This window comes from Equus caballus, chromosome 8 (genome assembly GCF_041296265.1).
Source record: "Equus caballus isolate H_3958 breed thoroughbred chromosome 8, TB-T2T, whole genome shotgun sequence".
Taxonomy (NCBI): Eukaryota; Metazoa; Chordata; class Mammalia; order Perissodactyla; family Equidae; genus Equus; species Equus caballus.
The window spans coordinates 7,670,624-7,692,129 of NC_091691.1; the positions used below are offsets into that span (position 1 = coordinate 7,670,624).

General features: G+C 54.1%; 1 protein-coding gene and 1 long non-coding RNA gene across 5 annotated transcripts; one reads left to right on the top strand and one right to left on the bottom strand.

The window, feature by feature from the left end:
• Window positions 1–509: 509 nt before the first annotated feature.
• Window positions 510–20,942, bottom strand: SEC14L2 (SEC14 like lipid binding 2). Of its 4 annotated transcripts, XM_005612435.4 has the most exons (13): window positions 20,428–20,594; window positions 19,716–19,896; window positions 18,177–18,252; window positions 14,039–14,082; window positions 13,574–13,633; window positions 13,122–13,310; window positions 11,954–12,049; window positions 11,727–11,787; window positions 10,982–11,065; window positions 7,805–7,911; window positions 7,583–7,722; window positions 7,266–7,435; window positions 510–2,137 (listed from the first exon to the last, which is right to left on the bottom strand). In XM_005612435.4, the coding sequence occupies exons 2-13, from the start codon at window positions 19,731–19,733 to the stop codon at window positions 2,007–2,009; spliced, it is 1,176 nt and encodes a 391-aa protein (XP_005612492.1). In that variant the 5' UTR covers window positions 19,734–19,896; window positions 20,428–20,594; the 3' UTR covers window positions 510–2,006. The 4 variants fall into 4 exon arrangements, with proteins under 4 accessions (XP_005612492.1, XP_001498201.1, XP_023502624.1 ...); XM_001498151.6 differs by lacking the exon at window positions 19,716–19,896 and having other exon boundaries at window positions 20,428–20,942; XM_023646856.2 differs by lacking the exon at window positions 18,177–18,252 and having other exon boundaries at window positions 20,428–20,565.
• Window positions 9,987–12,963, top strand: LOC138925322 (uncharacterized). Its single transcript, XR_011441298.1, has 2 exons — window positions 9,987–10,351; window positions 11,368–12,963. It is a non-coding gene; the product is annotated as an uncharacterized lncRNA (long non-coding RNA).
• Window positions 20,943–21,506: the final 564 nt, after the last annotated feature.

Consider the following 21,506-nt stretch of genomic DNA (forward strand, 5'->3'; position numbering starts at 1 on the left):
AGAATTAGCTTTTATCATCATCAAATAGAGATGGGGAAAATGAAGACCAGTGACTCCCTATTGAGGGCCTGGGCGTTTCTGTCATTGTAGCGTCCTGTAGGCCAGCCCAGTGAGGGGCGACTTCCCAGGAATCTGGGCTCTGGTTCAAAGCGAGCCGTAGCCCCCGAAACACCGGCAGTGCTGACGCGGAATTGGGAGACGGTCCCTAACACCACGTGATCGTCGCTGCTCGGCCTCCCTCCCAATCAGGGCCCCCCAGCCAGCGCTGCCCGCACCCGCCGCACCCGCACTCGTTGGCACGCAGGAAGCTTCCGGGACGCCCGAAGGGGCGGGGCCTCCGCCCTGGCAGCCAAGGCGGCAGGAGCACCCTTAGTAAAGATGGCGGCCAGGAGGGCTTCTGCGCATGCGCCCCGGCTTCCGCGCGTGGACGCTCCTATACGCCTGAGGTCGAAGTGTAGGGGTCTGAACGAGGGGCAGCGAGGAGCGAGGTGGTGGGCATTGACTTCCACTTTCTGTGCACTGAACGTTGCTTTATTCATTGGTTAACTTTCCTAACAAAGCGTTGTAAACCGAGATCGGGCTGTCCTCCTGAGGGGTCTGGCTGGGGCCCCTGCAGCCGCGGGCCCCCTCCCATCCGCGCCTGCCCTGGCCCTGCTCGTGCTCCCTCCGCTTCGCCAGACCAGCTCCCAGGCCGACCCAGGGCCTGGGGTTCGGAGAGACAGGAGGTCCTGCGAGGGCCCAGGCGCGGCCGCTTTCCCGTGTTCTGTGCAGCCCAGGACCTGGTGCACGTGTGCAGGACGCAGGATTGCAAGCGCTGTGGTGGCAGCAGAGTTGGTGCCCTCCAGCCGCTAGTCGCTGAGCGCCCCCACGGCCGTCCCTACTTGTCACGTGGGCGGAGGGGCTCGGCGCCTGCGGCTATTTGTGGCTGCTCCCAGCCCCTGGCTCTGCCAGATGTGGCCTGGCCTTTGGCCCCCTGCCCGGGCAGCCTCCCCGCCAGGCACCAGGAACCCACTGCACCACCATCCGCTTCCCACAGAGAGGGAACCGCCAACGCCTTGCTCAAGTCAGTCAGGAGACGGGTTGGCAGGCATGGCGCGAGACTCAGACTGGGAAATACCCTCACTGAGACCTACTGCCTTGATCCCACTTCTCGTTTTTGTGTGGGGTGGTCAAACGGAGTTACTTGATGAGAAGCTGGTGGCACTGAAAAGGAGAGTGGGAGCCCCAGGTCTCACACCCACCCCAGCCCCCTGGCCCTCCTCGGAGCTGGGGTCCCTGGAGGGAATTTCCCTGTGCTTTGTTTGCATTAGAGGACAGTGGCTGAGTACCAAAGCTCACAGCCCCAGGAAGCTCTGAGTCACTGACAGTCGTTAGTAATTAAAGAGGCAGCCAACGGGAGGGACCCAGGAGTTGCTGCAGTTCTCAAGCTGAGGGAGAGGCTTGCCGTCTGCCAGAGTGGGAAGATCTATGCTGACTCCGGGCCACCTCCTGAAACCTGGGAAAAGCCAAAAGATCCCAGCCTCGGTGACAGAAAGTCTAGAAGAAGCTCTGACTCCCCCGGTAACTCTAGCTACCTTGCTATTCTTCATTATGATCTAGACTTACACGTTCATTTGGGAGCAAGTTCCTCACCTGCTGCTGGCTTCCCTGAAGTGTTAGGTTTCGACCTCTGCCCCTTTTCCTAATGTCTTCCCTGCTGCCACCCCACGGTACTCCCCTTCCTGTCTCAGCTGTCACTGGTAGGTGAAGTTGGCACAGCTTACAGGACAGATAGATGCTATCACGGTGCCCAGCCCCTGGGGACTCCTTAGTAATAGGACAGGCAAGGAGACCCACTCCTGTACTCTCCCTCTTCCTATTCTGAAATGAAAGCTCCCAGATCCAGCCCAAGGTCTGTCTTCCAGCCGAGTTTCTCTGGGCATCAGCGTGCTGGAAAAATGACGGCTACAAGGGACAGAAACTGACAGGGAGACACGAGGGAGCCAGGCCTGCTGTGGGAGGAGGCGTTACTTTGGGGTGACTTCCCCCAGCTGTTTCATCTTCTCTTCTGAGGCTTTGTCTGGAAGCAGGACCTCCACAGTGAAACTGACCTTCTTGGCATGAATGAAGCTGTAGGTGTTGTCAAACCGCAGGACATCTGAGGGGAGGCAGAAAACCAGACATTCAGGCAATTCTGACAGCGGGCTTGGGGACAGCGATTTTGGTTGGCTGAGCAAGGCACTGTGGTAGGTAATGACGACAAAGGTGGCATAAGCGATGGTCCTTCACCTTCTGAAACAGTCTAGATGGGTTGACAAGATGTTCACAGAGGGAAAAACAATATGACAGAACATGCCACGTGCCAGATGAGTGAGAGAGACAACCACGTCCGTAACGGCTTGGAAAGAGAGGGCCCTACAGACTGAAATCATGTGGAAAAGCTCTTTAGAGGAGTTAGAGCTTGAAGTGGGAATGGGGCCTTAAAAGGCAGGAATAGGATTAGCAGCAGCACAGTTATTATAATAATAGTAATGGTAACAACGGTTATTTATGTGTCTCAGCACTGGGCTGGTAATCTATATATGATATTTCACTATTCTGCAGAGTAACTCTGAGTTCAGCATTAGTCCTGTTTTATAGGAAAAGGAGGTCACTGTGTCACACAATGAGGAAGTGATGGAGCTGGAATTTTCCCCCCGGTCCACGTTGCTCCTGACTTGCACCCTGGAAAGCCCTGCCTCTGTTCAGTTTCTGACAAAAGTTAAAATGAGCAAACTTTCTGAGCCAGGAATTTATCCCACAGAAAGATAAATGGATAAAATGGACAGAGATGTTCACTGCACCCCTGTTGGAAATAATAAAAGATTGGGAAAACTCAAATGGTCAAAAGTGAATTGTTTAAAAGGTTTATATTGCGATCCATATGATGAAATACTATTCTGATATCAAATCACGTAAGACGTGGCTGGGGAAACTGTCCACAATGTCTCCTTAGGCCGAAAAAGCAAGTTGCAGAACAACTTATAAATAGTTTCTCACATTTTTGTCAATATATATGTAAAAAAAAATTTTTGGCTTTGCTACTTGATCTACTTATATTCCCAAGTTCTCTTTGATGGTATTACTCAGGGTCTTGTTCCAAAGGGAAAGTTTTCCTAAATCCTGTGACGAGTTTTACAATTTCAAAATGCCTTCAAACATACACTGAATGACAGATGTAATTCCTGTGCATGTATGCATGTGTGTACATGTCCTGTATGTTCTGGAAACATGTCATGCTGCTAAAAGGATGGAAAATATTTGATAGGATAATAGGCAAGACCTGTTAGCGGTGGTTTCCTCTGAGGAGAGAACATGGACATGCAGTTGGCAGAGAAGCTTCCAGGCCTTGGCCAAGGAACAGACGGCTTTTAACCTAACTCTTCTTTGTCTGAGAAGGTGTCCCATTTCAGTCAAACACCCCTTCAAGAGAACGGAGTGTGAAAACAAAAACACCAGCTCTGCCCCTCCCCTATCCTGGTCTTCTCCCACTCTACTCAGCCAAAAAAAAAAAAAAAAATTGTGTATTTAATCCTGAGATTTAACCTTTGTCTTTTCCTGCCCCTAGATAACATGCATAGTTTAGAGCGAGGGCAGACACACCACCCACTCTTCCTTCAAGATGCGAAGTGAGCGTTAGTCATCGATTTTCTCTGTGCCAGAGCTCTTTCAGGACCAATGGGCCCTCTGGAAAGAGGGAAGCTTCCTCTCCGCCCTGGATGACAGAGCCTTAGCAACCAGAGTCTGTCATGCTGGAGGAGAAGTCTTTGCACAACTGGTCCAAGCACTAGGATGGTGACAGCTCTGCCCAGCGTGATATTCTGAGGCCCAGGCCTGAGGGAAGTGGCGTTCATGAACCACATGCTTCATGTTGACACTAAGCATGTACTCACAGACTCAGGGAGCCCCCAGAGATCCTCCAGGCCAGGGCTCCTTAACTTTTGTTGAGGAACTGACCCCTTGAGAATCTGATGAAAGCACACAATTTCAGATCCCCTGGAGCCTATCGTGGGCCCTCTGGGGCAGGGGTTCCCAGTGGGCAAGGTACCACTCTGGAGAGGGCGGTGCGTGGGTATAATGGTGCCCTCTCGTTTACGTATTGAAAAGTATATATATTCTAAATTAGCTTCCTTTTATTTCTCCAGAGAGGAGATCATACTGATTTTTTTAATTACGTGTGTAGGTGAGTTACATTATCTGTGAATTTCATTTCAGAACAGTGAAGCGGACATCTCGACACTGTTAGAAAAGGGAGGGATTTGGTCTTTAAGATTTACAATCACTGCTTGGGGGAGTCCATGAACCCCAGACTAAGATCTCCTGCTCTAGCCCACTCCCCTCATTTTAAGAGGAAGGAAAACAAAACCTAATTATAGTCACACACGGCATAAGGACATTTCAGTCAACAATGGACCGCGCCGACGACAGCGGTGCCCTAAGATTAGTACCACAGAGCCTAGGTGTATAAGTGCAGTCTGTGAGGTTCACATAGCGACGAAATTGCCTAATGACACATTTCCCCAATGGTGAGCGACGAATGACTGTATTCAGAGATACTTGCTCAAAATACTAGCTGGACTCAGCAACCAGGCCTCTAGACCAACTGGGCTCTCTTCACCCCAGCTCTGCCCGGCAGAGCTGTTTAAGCTTCATACACTGTTCCGAGTCTTCTAGACCACGTTGTGCATTCCTGGCAGAGAAAGTCTAGATCTTTCTTTCTGAAATTTTTTCTTTCCTAGTAGAGTATTCTACGCTCAGTAGGCCCTTAGGAAATAGTGGAGAGTAAAAGTGGAATCAAATCAGACTTTGGGTCTCCACCAAAGGTACTGAGCACGTTTGGGTGAGGCCCAGAGCAGCCTGGGGAGGGTCAATGTGTTCCTGCCATTGGAGGCTGGCATGGAGTTCAAATTTCTCCACTCGGTGGTTATGTTCCACTTTGCAGGGGGTCACCTGGTTCTCCAAGGGCATTGCCCTCCCACAAGTGAGCTTGTATCCTCACACTGGGTTCTCTCCGGGCTCAGGCCTAAGCTGAGCCATGGCCCCAGACAACAGCTGATCCCACCCCACTGTCGTTACACTTGGGAAGGGGGCATGGCTGCCTCTGCTCCTCCTGGGAATGAACAACAAGCAGCTCCTAGTCAAGGCCCCGCAGGCAGACAACCGTTCCATCTGGGAACGTATCTAGGAGGAGCTGAAATAAATTTGGGATTTGCCAACCTAAGCCTCATTATGTTCAGAGGTTCCTGGTCCTTTCTCGGGCTGTGTCCTTCAGGGACTATCGAGGGCAATGGGCAGTGCTGGAAAATGGGTTGGGTTCTGCTACTGGCTGTGTGATCTTGAATAAATTACCTCGTTGGTCTGGGACTCCACTCTCTCTTGTGTCACATCAGGGGTAGACCTGACCATCTCTAGAATAGTCTACGGCCAAGAGATCCTGGACCAGGACCCTAGGATTCTCTGCTGTCTTCTCTCTTTTGGTGTCTATGCCAGCTACTTTGTGGAAGAGCTAACATCCCTTCTCCTCAGCTTCCCTGTCTCTTAAAAAAAGAAATTCAAGCTCATATGTACAAAAAGTGCGTTACGCTCTGTGGATAACAGTATCTGGGCTGGTGCTAAGGCCGCCTTCTTGCTGAAGCACACCATACACGCCTTCTCCCCCAGGACCCGGCTGCTTACTAACAAGAATACTCCTCCTCCCCGGGGAGCCATACACAGAGCATCTGTGAGGAGGGGGCGGTAGAGATTCACGGTTGCCTGGGAAGTGGGGGAGGACACAGAACTTGAGGCTGGGGTGATGGTGTGGACAAGTATGGAGGCCGAGACATCTGTGGGGCTAGTTCAGATCTCCCGGCGCTGCTGCCGTAGAAAAGGGGCACAGGGCTTCTCCCGTCTCCAGCGCCTTCTCCGGGATGGCCCTTCTCCCCCAGGTCTCACCTTGGTAATAATAATGGTGGCTACAGGATGTTGAGTGCTTGCTGTCCACCAGGCATTATGCGGCGCAGACCTTATCACATTTAATCATCATGTGACCCTATGAGGTAGAGATTTGATCCCCATGGTAGCAGTCAGCAAACTGAAGCCCAGAGAGGCAAGGTCACGTGCCTAAGGACCAGTCAGCAGACAAGTCCAACTCGGCTTGGCAGGAAAGCCCTGGCTCTCATTGATTGTCCACGCCTGGCCCACTGGCTCTGACAGAAAGGAAACTGGAGAGTTGATGGGGTTTTTTTGTGTGTGTCGGTGGTTTTTCAGCTCATAAATGTGGTACATGGTCATTGTAAAATAAATTGTGTTTGCAGAAGTGGTGTAAAAAATGAAAACCCTCTATAAGCTTCCTACCACCCCAGAGATAACCACCACTGGAGTCAGCATAGATTCCCCAGAATTCTTTTCTACGTACACTTTTTTTTTAACCAAAATGAGTGTATACTATATGTGCTATATTTCATGCTTTACTTTTTGAACATGTACCAGACATCTCACACATCAACTTATTCTCCTTAACGGGTATACTGTATTCCATTGTATGGAGGGACCCTCATTTATTTAACAAGACCTTATTAAAGCCATTTAGTTTACTGCCAGCTTCCCAGGCTGCTAGGAACATCCTTGTACCTATCTCTTTGTGTCTTTGTGTACATATTGCTGTAGGATAAACGTCCAGAAGTAGAATTGCTGAGCCAAAGGGAATTTTAATCGATACTGCAAAGCTGAGTGAGGTGTATACCTTTCAAATGCCTAGTGGCCATTTTTATTCCTCTCAGGTGAACTTCCTGTTCACATCCTGTGCCCAGTTTTTGATCAACTTGGAGATGAGTGACTCTCAGAGGGGTCAGGGCTGGGCTTTCCAGCAGTCTGCTCACCCTGGGATCCTACACCCACCCAGCCGGTTCTGCCGCTCTGCCATCTGGGGAAGGTGCATCCCCAAGAACTGTCTGGTCACAGCGATGGACCCAGTCAGACCTGGACCAGAGAGCAGATGCTCTGAATCCCTGTGATCACCTCGCAGCTGACTCACCTCTACCTGGGAGTATCCGGTCAGGGTCCCACCCGGTGGTAAGTAGCTGGGTCACCCCGAGCAAGTCATTCACCTCTCCAAGACTAGGCTTCCGCATCTATGCAAGCAGAGGGTTGAACTGAGGGAGCCCCACGTCTAGTTCTAACCGTCTGACAGCCTAAATCCATGAGAAAGAGGACCTCACAGGCAGACAGCTAGAGCAGGGGCTTCAAGCCAAGACATGGATACTTACAGATGCCAGGATCGCTGCAGGTGAGGGTCCCATCCTCAGGGACCAGGTGGGCATTGTACCTCTGGCTGGGCAGCACCTCCGTCATCTCCCCCGCCCGCTGCCGCTCCCCCACCTTGGTCTTCAGGAAAATCCCAAAACCGATGTCCGAGCCATCTGACATGAACTGCCACCTGCAGGGGACATCCACCCATTTAGACATGATTCCATCTGTGTGCGCCCCCTCTGGGGTTCTCCATCAAGGCTTCTCCCACCCCAGCCCACCGACCAGCACCTACAGCTGAAAGGCTCAGGTCTCCCGGAAGGGCCCAGAACCCTACCTGAGGACGCAGCCGGGGAAGAGGATCTCATACTCCACTTGGTGGGAAGAGCCCCGGGAAATCTGTACGCTGTGTTCATACTGCTGTTTCACCTGGTCTCGCACGTAATACTTCTTGGGGATGTCACCCCCATAGTTGATCTAGAAGCAGAGCAAGGAGTGAGCTGGAATGTGTACTTGAGCCAGGCTTCCCTGGTCACCTCCGGCCCCCGGCGGCCCATACCTTGGATTTGCACTTGGGGTTTCCATCAGGGTCGGTCATGGTGCCCCCATATTCCACAGGCAGCTGGTCAGGGCTGACGTATTTCAGTAAAACCTCCTTCCAGTTTGCTGGCAGGAGAGGGAAGGAAGGAGCAAGAAGGGTCAGCACTAGGCAAGACTGCATCACAGCCCTGGTCATGCGCACAAGAGGCAGAAAAAAACCCATCCACCCCCGCACGCAAAACACGGGCTTTAGGAGCATGTGATGGGCACACAGCTCTGCAGGGGGTTCAAGAGGAGCCGTCACCCAGGGCCCTGCCCTGCCCTGCCCCAGGAATCAGGAGACTGGGGCCCTGTCCCCATTGCCTCTGGCCCGCTGAGCGGCCTTAGGCAAATCTCTTCATTCTGAGCCTAGTTGCTCCTAGTTGCAAGGTTACAGTGAGACAGAAGTGAACTAAGGACTTGAGAGGGTGTTGCAAACTGTATAGTTCCCTACACATATGCAAATGTACTGTCACTCCCAGGAAGGTGATACAAACATTTGCAGTGTGAGCAGGAGGGAACAAAGAAAGCAGAGAAGGGCATTCCACACAGAGGGAACAGCATGTGCAGCAGCCCAGAGGGCCTGAATCAACAGGACTTGCCCTGGTCAGACTGACTCTGTGAGAACACGACCACGTGTCTCATGCCCTACTGTCACCTACACACCATCGAGCTCAATCATGACTAATTAAGTGAATGTGTCACTGTAGAGTCATCCCTTAAATGGGTTCCCGTGGCTTTGCCCCAGCCACCATTTCACTTCTGCTCCTGTTGTTTTAGGCTGTTTAGCTGCCAGTGATTTGGTTCATTTTTTTTATAACCAAGCCCTTTTCTGACAAGGAGAGTTTGAAGCTAGCGCAACCAATGCTGAGAAACGCTTCTCCACCACTTCAAATTCCTAAACAGGTTATCAGCCGAATACGAGGTTTTAATACTGGAAACCAGATATAGGCAGCAGCTTCATGTCATGGGGTGGAACCCAGTGTCCTCTGCTGCTGGTGCCGGCTGGAAACCCAGAGACGGTCCAGGGTCTCCCAGCCCTCAGATTTCTAGGGACCTGAGACCATGCAACTCCTGGAACACGGTGTCTGTGGTCGCCGGGTGATTTGATCTGGGCTGCTAAGCCCCACTGACCAGCCCAGAGTGAATCGCTTCCCTCGTCTTTGGAAGACCCTGTACCTTCTCAGCCCGAGGCGGGTTTGGTTGAAAGGGTTTCAGGTGTGGGTGGGAAAACAGACTGAACGTCCTCCACAGCTCTGCTGCCAGGAAACCTGTCTCATGCTCATGGTGGGTGGCAGCAGCAGAAAAGCCAAAAATCATCAGAGCCTTTTGCTCGGATTTTGTCTTTCTTCCCCCAGCTCAGCTGGAGAGGTGGAACAAGGCCAGGAGGAGTCTTCCCATCTTACAGAGAGAGTAACTGAGGCAACGAGAAGCTGCCGGAGCTGGGACCAGAACCCAGACGGCCTCAGTCCACTCCCAGGGCTCACTGGCACACACCTGGAAAATCTCCACTTTCAATGTGTTGCCTAAAGGTGAACATTCAGAAACCTTCAGAATCCGTATTACCTACCCGCAAGTTCAACTCCATAGGTGGCATCAAGCCTTCCATGAGCCAGGCCTAATCTACCTTTCTAGCCTTTTCTCCCACCACTCCACTTAATGTTCCAGCAAAACTCGACTTGTGCCTGTCCCTGGCTGGCTTGATTCCTGTGCGTCTTCCTTGCCGGCCTTCCCCTCGCCCCGATGTCCTCTCTGCGTATCCAATCCCCTGTTGACCTGCTGGGTTCCTCTTTCCCTGCCTACCCTTGAGCTTGGATATTCCCAAGGGTTCAGCCTCTGTTCAGTCTTATCTGTTCTCAAGGTTTTCGCTGCTGCCTATATTTGATAACTCCCAAATCTCCAGACTGCAGTTTTCTCCCAAGCTTCAGGCTCAAGTGTCCCCAACATCTGTCTATCTCATCGACTCAAACTCAACTTCAAGCTTATTCTCCGAGTAACTAATTGCATCAGAGTGACTGCAATACTCAGTCACTCACGCCAGACACCAGGGAGTCATTCTAGCCTTCTCTTCCTCTCCTCCTACATCCAGTCCATTGAGTTCTGCTGTTTCACTTCCTCAGTAAGTCTCAAATCCATGCCCTCCTCTCTCTCTCTTCTGCCAGTGTCCCGGCTCAGGCTTGAAACACCTCTTGCACGGACTGTGGCCGTGGCGTGCAGACTGGTGTCTGTCCTGCACAATCTTGCCGGTACAATGGGTCTCAATTGAAAATCTGATCCTGGCAGTCCGCTGCTCAGAACTCTTCTCTGGTTCCCAGTGGCCTGTGGAGTCATGTCCCAGCTTCTCAGCATGGTGCCCTGGATTCTCTGTGACCCAGCTCCGGGCTCCCTCTCCAGCCGCATCTCTTCCCACGCCCTGCCTGCCTCTACAACAACCACAACCTTGGTGCCTAAGGTCTTTGCTCAGTGCTGCTCTTCCTGCCTTGCGTCATCTGGCTGCCTCTTACTGGCTCCGCAACACCCAGCCCAGGTAGGCACCAGCTCCTCCCTCGGTCACGTGGGGTGGGTGCCCCTGCTGGGCCTCCCCACACACCTTCCCATCCCCCTCTTGTATATTTAACATATCATGCTGATAGACGTCTGCTTGTGTCTCCCTTCCCCAAGAGGCTAAGAGCTCTTCAAGGGACTCTGTCTTATTCATCTTTGTAGCCTCGGCATCTAGTCCAGTACTCAGCACACAGTAGGTGCTCATTAAAGGAAGCCATTCCTAGTTGCCCCCAACTGAAAGCAACCTCTGCTCCTGTGACCTCCCTGGCACCTTCTCTACACCATTCCTGGTACCTCTTCTAATTTCTATCCTAGCTTCCTCTCTAAAGGGCTTCTCCTTCCTGTTACACTGTAAGCTCCCCGAGGGCAAGGATGGGCATCACTCATCTTTGGATGCTGAGCCCAATACTTTCTTCTAGAATGTCTGAGAGAAAGTATTCTTATGGAAACAGACAGGAAGACTCTAGCCTGGCCCCGGTTGCTCCTGGGTCCCACTGCTACCAAACCAGCAGAGGGAGCCTTCACCCTGGTGGCTACGGCCACACCTCTAAAGCCATCCTCGGTTTGGGCCACAGACCATCTTGTGGAGTGGAGAAGAGTCGGGCCTACTCACCCCCCAGGACCATGATCTTCTTACGAGTGTCCTCACTCAGGAAGGGTTTGATGAGGTTATAGGCCACAGGAAACAGCTTGGGGGCTGGAACAGAGACAAGGAGACGTGAGGCCAGGAATGGTGCCCATTCTGTCCCTAACAGTGTCTTTCACAGCCCCCCGTGTCAGGCCACACATTCCCTAGTTCCCAGGGTGTGAGGCTCGGCATGGGCACCTCCTTGAGTCCCAGCTTCCCCGTCTGTCCAGGGGGTAGAGTCAAGCAGGTATAGTCTTCCTATCTTCCAAAGCGGGGGGCTCAAAGGAGGTAACAAATCCTAAAAGGTCTGTGAATTGTAAAGTGGTCTGCATGTGTCAAGGCCGGTCTTTTTTTTTTTTTTTTTTTGGTAGGAAGATTAGCCCTGAGCTAACTGCTGCCAATCCTTCTCTTTTTTGCTGAAGAAGACTGGCCCTGAGCTATCATCCATGCCCATCTTCCTCTACTTTATATGTGAGACGCCTACCACAGCATGGTGTGCCAAGCGGTGCCATGTCCGCACCCAGGATCCGAACTGGCAAACCCCAGGCCGCTGAGAAGCGGAACGTGTGAACTTAACCACTACGCCACCGGGCCGGCCACTAGGCCGGTCTTCTGAACGAGGCCTTCCACCCCTCCTGTGGCTCACTCTGTTTCACTCTCCTGAATCTGTCCCAGTAATATTTTGGGCCCCTTTCCCATCTGGCTTCATCACAGGTACTTCCCAACATACCTTTGACAACAAAAAGACGCTTCAGTGTTTCCGGATAGTTTTCCTCAAACATGCAGAGAAACTGTGGAAACAAAATCAGAGTCCAGCTGCCTCACAGCTCTGTGCCAGAGAGAGAGGCCCTGCATCCTCCAGGCTAGACTCTGCCCCTATCGCCTCAGCCATCCCACTGGGCCTCCTAGCAGAGGGGCCCGCTCCCCCCCCTCTCACCTCCGAGCCCTGCCCCTCACCTCTCCATAGGCCTCCACGGCAGGCTTCCAGAGATGCTTGAGGCCAAGGCCCTCACAGTCATAAATCAGGGTGATGGTCTCCACCTTCTTCCCCACCTGCAGGGGACAGAGGAGCAGAGAGTCACATCAGGCTGTGCCACTGCAGGAGCCCACCCTGATCCAGGGCAAATGCTGATTGTGTCATGTGCCCGTATTGCAACCAGATCTGGACAGGGCTGAACCTAGGGTTTTCCAAATCAAGATAATCACCCCAGGCCCAAATTATGGCCCAGGCAAGTCACTCTTCCTGCCTGGGTCTCAGTGTCTTCATCAGTAAATGACTGGGTGGACGTAGATTACATGTGAGGTCCCTTCTGTTCTGCAGTTTGATGTGGTGGCCTCCTTTTTCCTCTGTGTGCAGCACCCAGGTAGTGCTCAGCTGTGGGGTCCCGTGCGGCCACTTTTCCCTAGGCACAGATGCTCCCTGTCCAACCTAAGCCCTTAAGGTCACATCCCATCTAATCTTTGCATCCCCAGCCCTGCAGGGTCTCGCACACATGCGGCTCTCAGTGAGTGTCTGTGGATGACAGTGTTGAAATGTTCCCAAACAAATGACGCTGTTTCCCCGGATCTTTTCAACTGCTGAAGAGGAAACAAGGAAGAAGATCATGGTGGCAGCTCCAGCTTGCTCTTCCGTCTTTTTCTCAGTAAGGAAATCAGCTGTCCTTATCTTTGTTTTCAATACAGAGTTTAAGCAGCACACAATCGGAGCTCATCTACACCAGCAGTACCCAAATACTTGTCCAAAGATAGGGTAGTCCATGACAAAGATTTCACTGGTGCCCAGATAAATGAGAAAAGTAACGATAATGTCGTAAATTCTTTGTGAAGCTAAATTTATTCAATGCAAAAGATTGCCCTTTATTTTGAGATTATGCCATTCCTATAGTTTTGGGGGTTAATTACGGCAAGAGTAGCTGATACAATTTTTTTTAAGTCCCTACTTAGAAAAATAAAAATTTGGTAACATATGTCAGTCTCTCAAACTTTGAAATTTCACTGGTTTATGAAATCCAAATGTCTTAGGCCTCAGCCCTGAGGCTGTACTTAAACCCCTGTGTGACATTCCTGCTCCTGCTCGAACGCGTCTCCCATGATGAACTCATTTCAACCCTGCTGGTCCACTCGCCTTGTCCGTCTGGCGGGCACACTCGCGCAGAAGGAGCTCACAGTCCCGCATCTTGGTCCTGAGCAAGTCCTGTTTGCTGGCTGAGAGGAGCAGACCCTTGGTATCCAGCGGTCCAATGATATCGTACCAGACGGGGCAGCCATCCAGGTCGTAGCCACACATGCCCCCTGACAGATACTGCTGGATCACCTGGGCAAAGACAGAGAGCAGGCACCTGGTCAGCAGGCCCAGGGCGGCCATATCTTCCCTGTATCCCAGGGCCTTCCTCTGGGTTCGTCAACTCGCTCTCCACAGCCCTCCCCTGGGTGCCAGTGGATACCCATTCTGGGAACCACCAGGGCTCCCTAGGCCTTGTCAGACCTTTCCTCTGAGGGCCCCAGTCTGACAGACCCAAGACGCAGATTGTGGGTCTAACAGACCTCATAGGGCGGGGCAGGATCATTTGTCCTCACCTCTGGAGGCTGCCAGCTCACGATGTTGTCAATGTCCTTTTGCTTTCGGAACTCCACATGCTGCAAACACACAATCAGGGCTTTAAAAACCGGGGGCGAGGGGACCCCTTAAGAGGCATCTAGCAATAGGTGACAGCACGAACAGACCCCCAGACCACAGGTAAGTCACATGAAGGCAACTGGCAGGAATGGAAAAGAAAGCACTGCCTGTTTTAGAGGTCTCGGCTGAACAGATTATAATTCTTAGCTGGCCCAGAACTGTGAAAGCTCTGTGTTTCCAGGGAAGGGAATGCCCTTTGTCCCAGAGGGATAAGGCAATAGTGGTCGGCTAATACTCAGATATGTTACACAAGCCACAGGCTGTGATCGAGTGGGTGGGGTTGGGCAAAAGAAACCCAAGCACCATCTGATTCTGATGGGCAGGAACGGAGGCAACAGTGGGATTTGGAGCCAAACGGATCTCACCTTCCGGAGCATGGCCTCGGACTTCTGCAGGTCGAAGCTTCTCGCTATAATAGGGAAACGTGGTCAGGGTTAGGGCAGCAGACCGGGTGCCCAAGGACAGAGAGAGATCCCTATTCCCATCCTGGGGCTGGCTCCACTCCATCATCGCCCCAGCTGACTCTCAGATCACCCCGCATGGAAGCTAAGATGAGGACCTCTGAGGGCTTTTGGAGCACCCACAGCTCAGGTGCGGGCAGCACGGCAACTTCGGGGTCAAAAGAGTTTTACCCTTTGGATGCAGTCAGGTGAAGGGTCGTAGCTCCTCTCAGGGAAAGCAAACTCTGGACCCCCTTACCATTAGCCTTCCCCTACACAAAGTTAATCTCCTCCATCTAACGGCCAGTCCTGAGAACTTGACCGACAGTTCAAGGATGAACACTGCCTGTATTCTAGGGCGGAGCTGGCAGAATATCCCAGTAGAATGGAGGGGTAAATGAGCCGCCAGTCAACTCTGCCACGTCCTCAAAGGACCCACATGGACCCCAATGGGACACAGAGGGCCCTCTTCCCCGGGTTCCCGGAAAGCTTCAGAATTAGAGTTCGCTTGGGCCAGCTCTTTATTTTATGCCTGAACCCCAACAACTTATCCCTCTCAAGCTTGAACACAAAGACCTCACTGCCCCCCAAGGCCACCTGCTCCCAGACAATCCGAGCTGCCGTTCGCACTCAGTCCTCACTGTTATACTCAACAGAGAGCCACTCCAGAGACTCAAGAGAGCAGGGTGGCTTCCTCAGCCACGTGACCCCCTTTCCAATACTGTAAATGCCGTGCTGCCGCCCTGCGTCCCCCTGCTGTCAGGCTGCCCATCCGTGGGTCCTTTAACCAGTCCTTACAGCTTGGTTTCAAGTCCACCCAAATAAGCTCCCTTTGGCTGTTTTCCAGTACCCCTCCTAAAGTGTGTTGTCTAGAGCTGACCTACCCTTCTCCAATAAAGCCGAAGAACTTTCTTGGCAACGGTCACACCCTTAACTCAGGTGAAGCTTACAGTCAACCGAAACCCCCAAATCCTTTCCACCTGTGCTGCTACTAAGCCTCTGTCCCCTGCGTTGTGGCGTGGTTTTCTGGATCCATCACTATCAGATTTCATCCTGTTACAGTCAGCTCCACTTCATCCTTTTAAAGAGATTTTGAGATCCGGATTGTGACCGGTTTTGCCATCTGACCTATGAACTGTCTCTCCCAGCTGTATGTCCTCTGTGGGTTGGATCGACATCGAGATCTGCTGACAGCCCTGGAACCTGGGCCAGCCAGGCTGCCCTCTGGACTGTCACCGGTCCCATAATCACTGCTCTCTGGGAGTGGCCGAGCACATTCCCTGACTCTGCTGTCGTGAAATCCAGTCCACTCTCCTGCGCCCAAAGGGTGCATCAAGCGATCCGACCAGTGCCACACCTGTCATCCTCAACAGCCGTCACTCCTGGGAAGTTCCTCCCGACTGCCACCCTCCGTGTGCCATCGTGGTGGCAGGGGGCAACGTGTAGAGGAATACAATCTGGGTTTGCATCTCAGCCCTCCATCTTCTCCCTGTTTGACCTTGGACAAGATCCTGTACATCTCTGACCGAATCATCCAGTGAGCTAGAAACACTTGCAGAATGCAAGGCAACATGCTCTCAGGATGGGGGAGCCCGGCTGGACCGTGAAAGCGGGAATCCTCCAGAGGAGGGACACCCCTGCTGTGAGAGCCCCTAGCTTCCCAGGGAACAGGAGAGGTGGTGAACTGAGAGCCCCCTTGTCTTGGGGAGGCTCTCCAGGGAACCCTATTCTGCCAGGGCCCAACATCCAGGGTCTTCTCTGAGGGCCATCTGCCACTTGCCCCTGGCAGTACCCCGCCTGGTGTCTCCCCTCACCTGCTGAGTCAGGCCTCTCCAGGGCTCCACTGCCCTGCTCAGGGGCAGCTCAAAGCACGGCTATGCCAGAGAAAGCCGGCCTAGGAGCAGCTGTCCTGGGGCCTTATTTGACCACTTCCTAGTCCTGGAAAACGAGGGGACTCAGACCTGCTCTGCCCCCTCATAGGGTTCCCACCACGTCGTTGTTTTTATCGTGCCATCTGACCCTCCTTGGCCTCTGGGCTGCCCAGAGCTCAGCCCCAGTCGAGGGGAAGCAGCGGAGATGTGCGTGCCTGCTCTCAGGCCTGGGGGCCAGCAGAAAACTGAGCCCACGTCGGGGGAAGTGGGGAAGCGTGGGACCCTGGCTCACACCTAGCTTAGAGACAGACGTTCCGCTGGCGTGTGCCTTGCAAGCGTTTCCTTTAGAATCAAAGGGAGAAAGAGAAAATGTTTCTTAAAAAAAAAAAGAGACAAGAAAAAGCCTAATTGAAATTCACAGTAGAGTCTGACCAGGCCTGAGCTCCTGCCCAGGAAAGTGAGGCACAAATAAAGTGCAGACGAGACACTCCTGTTTGAAGTGGCGGAGCTTGGCTTCAGGGGGCCGCTGTGGCTTACTGGAGAGGATGCAGGCCTGGGAATCTGGGGCCCTAGGTTTCTGCTCTGATTCTGCTTTGCGTTAGCTGTGTGCCTTCGGGTAAGTGCCCTCCCCTCTCTGAGCCTCGGTTTTCTCACCTAGCAAATGAGGATGAGCCCACTCTTTGGTATTCCTACAAAGAGAGGGGTTATCCCAGGACTGGGGAATTGGGGGTGCCTGGGAACCCAGCTGCCAGAACCCCAGGCTGGCCTCCTCCTAGAAAAAAGCTACATTGCTATTCAACAGCTCTCTGAAGCGGCGCTTCACCTCACGGTGGCTCAGCGGTTTGTTTGATCACCTTGCAGCTGGCCCTTTAAGGCAGCACAATCTTCCCACGCTCCCCACCCACCCCCTTCTAGCTACAGCCCTTCAGCTGGGCCAAAATATCCTCCAGCCCTGGACTGACTCCACTGCCGCCCCCGCACTGCCCCTCCACCTTCTCTGAGTGGGCTGGGGGGATGGGTGGGTTTGCAGTTTTTTGGGGGAAAAGAGCAAGTGGCACTTCCAGAGACACACAGGGCCCCACGTGGCTCTCCTGGCTGCACCTGTCCTGGGGTGCCAGCTCTAGGCAATTTCTGGACAGGAAAACACATCTCTTCACCTGTCCCAAGACCCCTAGGGTATGTATGTGTATGTCTGTGTCTATTAATAATCATTGGGCACGATCTGTACTTTAATATTTTGGGCTATGAGGCTACATCACAATTTAATCTCTGCTAATCTAACAGTGGAATTTTCTCCATTACTTCTATGTCTGGTAATAAAGTTTCTACAAAATAAAAAAAGTGTGTCACAAGAACCAGAGAGGGTGGCACGTGACACGAATCACAGGAGAGGAGAAGAGGGAAAAGAATGGAAAGATTTCAGGAGTTGGGTCACAGGGTTGAGTTTGAGCCTGACGCCGGTAGAAATGTGGCCCTTTCATCACCATGCGCGAGGAGCTCTGTCGCGTTGCGTCGCATCATGCAATAGGCAGGGCACCCTGGCTTGGTCCTGCTCTCCCAGAGAGGAGCCTGGGGCACACGTTCACGGGGGCAGAACGGGAACTTGAACTCGGGGCTCTGGAGCCTGGTGGTGGCGAGAGGGGAGTCTTGTCATCTGAGGTGAGGCTGAGCCCCCCATGTTCCCCATGTAATCTGCCCCTCCTTCAAGCCACCTAAAAGGCTGGCAGCGGGCGGCCTGCCATTCCAACAGTCCACAGAGGGGGCCAGCCTCTCCCAGGGGCCAAGACTCTCGTTCTAAACTTGGCTCTGCCTCCAACTTCCCACATGGCTGGGGCCCTTCTCCACTTTTCCTCAACCCGTTTCCCCAAGTCCATCAGCAGAGTGGATTTATCGAGTGGATGGAAAGGGCACTGGGCTGGGAGTTTGCCTACCTGGGCTCTAGTCCTCTCTCTGCCTGCAGGTTAAGCACCGTGTGCCTTGGGGCAAGTTACTTCACCTCTCTGAGCTTCAGTGTCCATTATCCATCCATCCAATAGGAGGGGTGCGGTTATGTAATCGCCAAGGGCGCTTTTGGCTCTAAAGACTGAATACTGCAGGTTCTCGGATTGCCCGGGGCAGGGTTTCCAGAGGGTGCCATTCTCTTACCTGGAACAAGCCCCTGCCCCAGCCTCCCGCAGCCCCGCTTCCCTCACCTCGGAGCCAGCGCAGGAGAAAATAGTCATCTGGATTCGGCAGGGCAGGCAGCACATCCTGGACATTCTCCCGAAACTGTAGGGAGAGGCAGCTGGGTGAGTGGCAGGTCCCACCCTGACCGCCCTCTGCCCAGGACTCTCGGTAGGGGCTTTGCTGGACCCCTCTTCAACACGGGTCTACTCTGCGGACGCTGGCTGAGCACCTGGGCTGCACGGGGCACTCTGTCTGCCGTGAGTGCCAGTGGGAGCTGGGTAGCAGGGAGGAGGTGGGAAGGGAGTAAGTCACTGCCCTGCTTGGCTGCGCGCGCTTACACACTCCAGTGTGGTGGGCAGGCAGACGTGTTCCCAGCTAACTGATAGTAGACACTCTCGGACGTGCCACAGAAAAAGCTGTCAGTTCACCAAGCATTCTCCGTGTGCCTGGCACTGAACTTGGCACTTATTCACGCCTCATGCAGCGTCCCCAGAAGTATGACTGTCCCCATTTTACAGATGAAGGAATTAGAGCTCAGAGAGGCTAAGTAACATGCCCAAGGTCAAACAGCTAGTAACTGGCAGAGCTGGGATGCAAACCCGGGTCTGGGGAGGCCAGAGCATGCACTCTCTGGTCTTCTGCCGCCTTCATAACGGAATGGCGAGCATTGTGCTGGGGGAGTAGAGCGAAGGAAGAGTTTGATTCTGACTGGGGCCAGGAAGACACTGGTCTCATATGACTTCATCTAAAAAATGGCATTTGCTGGGCTTGAAGGACTTCAAAGGCAGCAGGAGGAGGGCAATCCAGGTGAAGGGAACAGTTCCAGTGACAGGCCATGAAGGGCGAAAGTGCAGAGAATGCCAAACAAGGAAGGTGGACAGTGACCCCGAGGGATGGCCACACCCACCTCCACCTGCTCACTGTCCTGTAGGGGAGCAGGCGCCCTTGCCAGGCCTCCTGCTCCCAGCCACTCACCGTTCCCTAGCCACTGACCTATAGGGGGGCCACAGGCGGGGCCAATGAGGACCTGCCACCTCTGCCCCTTGCCTAGGTCAGCCAGGGACTCAGACCATCCTATCCCCCAGACAGGCCCCAGACTCCCAAGGAAACTGCTCATCCAGGACCCAGGCATGAGGCCACCCCTTACCAAGGACCCTCCCCAGCCCCTGGTTTCCAGTTTAATCACCACCTAATCCCTTCTCTGCCTGACTTTCCCTGCAGGTCAGCAGTAAAATCTGGAACCTCCCTTTCCAGGCTTCCGGGGTTAGGGGAAGCCCAGCCCGGGGAAAAGCCTTCATGGGGTTGGTGCCTTGGCCCCACTGGCATGGAAGGAGATGGCTGGCCCCCAGCCCCCTTTCCCAGCAATGGAAAACTGCCCAGCTGTGGAGCTTCCCAACCTTGAGACTGGACCCAATTGGCTCTGGCTCCAAAAACAGCCAAGCTCCCCTCTCCCCAAGGGCGACAGAAAAGAGGAGGCTCAGGTGGGGACCCGGGGGGCCGGCGGGTCCAGCCCTCAAACAGTTGTCCCCTTCTCTGCCCAGGTGCCAAGGCAAAGGCAGGCTTACCTGCCTTCTGAAGAGCATCAGCCCAAGTCCCAGCGAGGGAGGGGCCTGGGTTGCAGGAGCGAGGTGAGCTGGTCTCAGCTCAAACTCACCCCAACCCAGTGAGTCACGGGCAGGATCCGAGACTTTACACACGAGGGTGATGCTTTCAACATCATCGGGTCCAACCTCCTCATTTCATTTCCTCAAGGAGCAAACAGAGAAGGGCCAGGTTTTGCCCAAGGTCGCAGAGCGACTTGATGCCAGAGCACGGGCTATCCAAGTCTCCTAAGGCGCTGCCCAGGCCCCTTGCCATCCTGCCACTGCCCCCGCAAGAGGAAAACCTCCCGGAAATGGGAGGAAACCTGGGGCCCTGCCCCCGCCCCTGCCCCCCGGGCCCGGCTGCCAGTCCCCAGAATGAATGTTGCCTTTGTGCCCTCAGCTGCCTCCGAGGGCTTCCAAGCAACCACTTCTTCCCAGGTGGCACCGCCAAGGGCTCGCTCGGGGCTGGGGCTGGGGTGGCCAAACTTCCCGGGCCCCCTCGGCCAGTGGAGGGAGGAGGGGCGGGGCGCGGGGCGCGGGGCGCGGGGCGCCAGGTGCCACCGGATGCTGCTCCCTCCGCCGCCCGCCCGCCGCGGATGGTCGCTAGCCCCCCATCCAGCCCCTTCTAGGCTGGCTGCCGCAGAGGGCGAGGGCCACGGCCCAGGACGGGGGCCGGACCAGGCTGAGGGCTCACCTTGGCCAGCGCCTCCTTCTGCTTAGGGCTCAGATCGCCGACCCTGCCGCTCATCGTGGCTCAGGCTCGGGCGCGGCGGTTGCAGCAGCTGATGGAGCACGGACTCGTCCTCCGCCGCCGCCGGAGTAAAGTCCCAGCCTTTTGCCCGGGCCGCGGGGCTGGCGGCCAAGCCCCGCCTCTTAAAGGATCCCGAGGGGCGGAGTGGGGAGCGATGCGCTGAGCGCAGAAGCCTCTGACGCCTGCCCCCTACTTCCTCCCGACGTCGCAGACCTGGGCAGGAGGCCAGCAAGAGTGCCCACCTGGGCCGAGGCCCGTGGACATTAGAAGAGCAGGACGTCTGGGTTCTAGTCCCATATTTACCCTTAGCATGCAGTGTGACCTTGGATGAGACACCTGAGCTCTCTGGGTCTCAGTTTCCCCATCTAGGTGCTGTCTAATGAGCTCTTCTAAGATCAGGTCCCCATGGTGCAGGACCTCTCTCTCCCCACTCCAAGATGGTAGGGAGCTTGCCTCGTGCTGCTGTTGGGGGCTAGGTCCCCTAAGCCTAGCCATTGCCCTGCCTCGGCAAACAGTGGTATTGGCCATTTCTCTTTGGGGCCCTTGCCCTCCTGTTCCATTGCTGCCAATCCTAACTTGGGGCCTTGCAGTGTTGACAGCCTTTCGCCTCCACCTGTGGAGCAGGCAGGCTGAGGGGGCAAAGAAGCACCGACCCCGTCTCCCCAGCCTCTGCTTCTGAACTTCCCAGCTCTCTGAGAGCTGCTCCTAAGATGCTCACACCCTCCGCTGGCTTGGAAGACAGCTTCCTTTCTGGGACTCAGAAGACCTGGGTTTGAATCCTAAATCCCATGCTTCTTTCTGGGAGACCAGCAAGGGACTTCACCTCTCTGAATCCAAGCTGCTTCATTCACTCAGTGGAGGTGGATGATCTGGACTTCAAGTCAGCAGGAGAGGATGAAGTGAGCGAATGTGCGTGATTCCCTCCATGCAGTGCTAACACAGGCTTCGCCTCTGGGACCGTTCCCTAGTCTGCCCTGCACAGTCCCCCTGTGCTACCTGCCTGGCCAGGCTTCGGTCTCTGA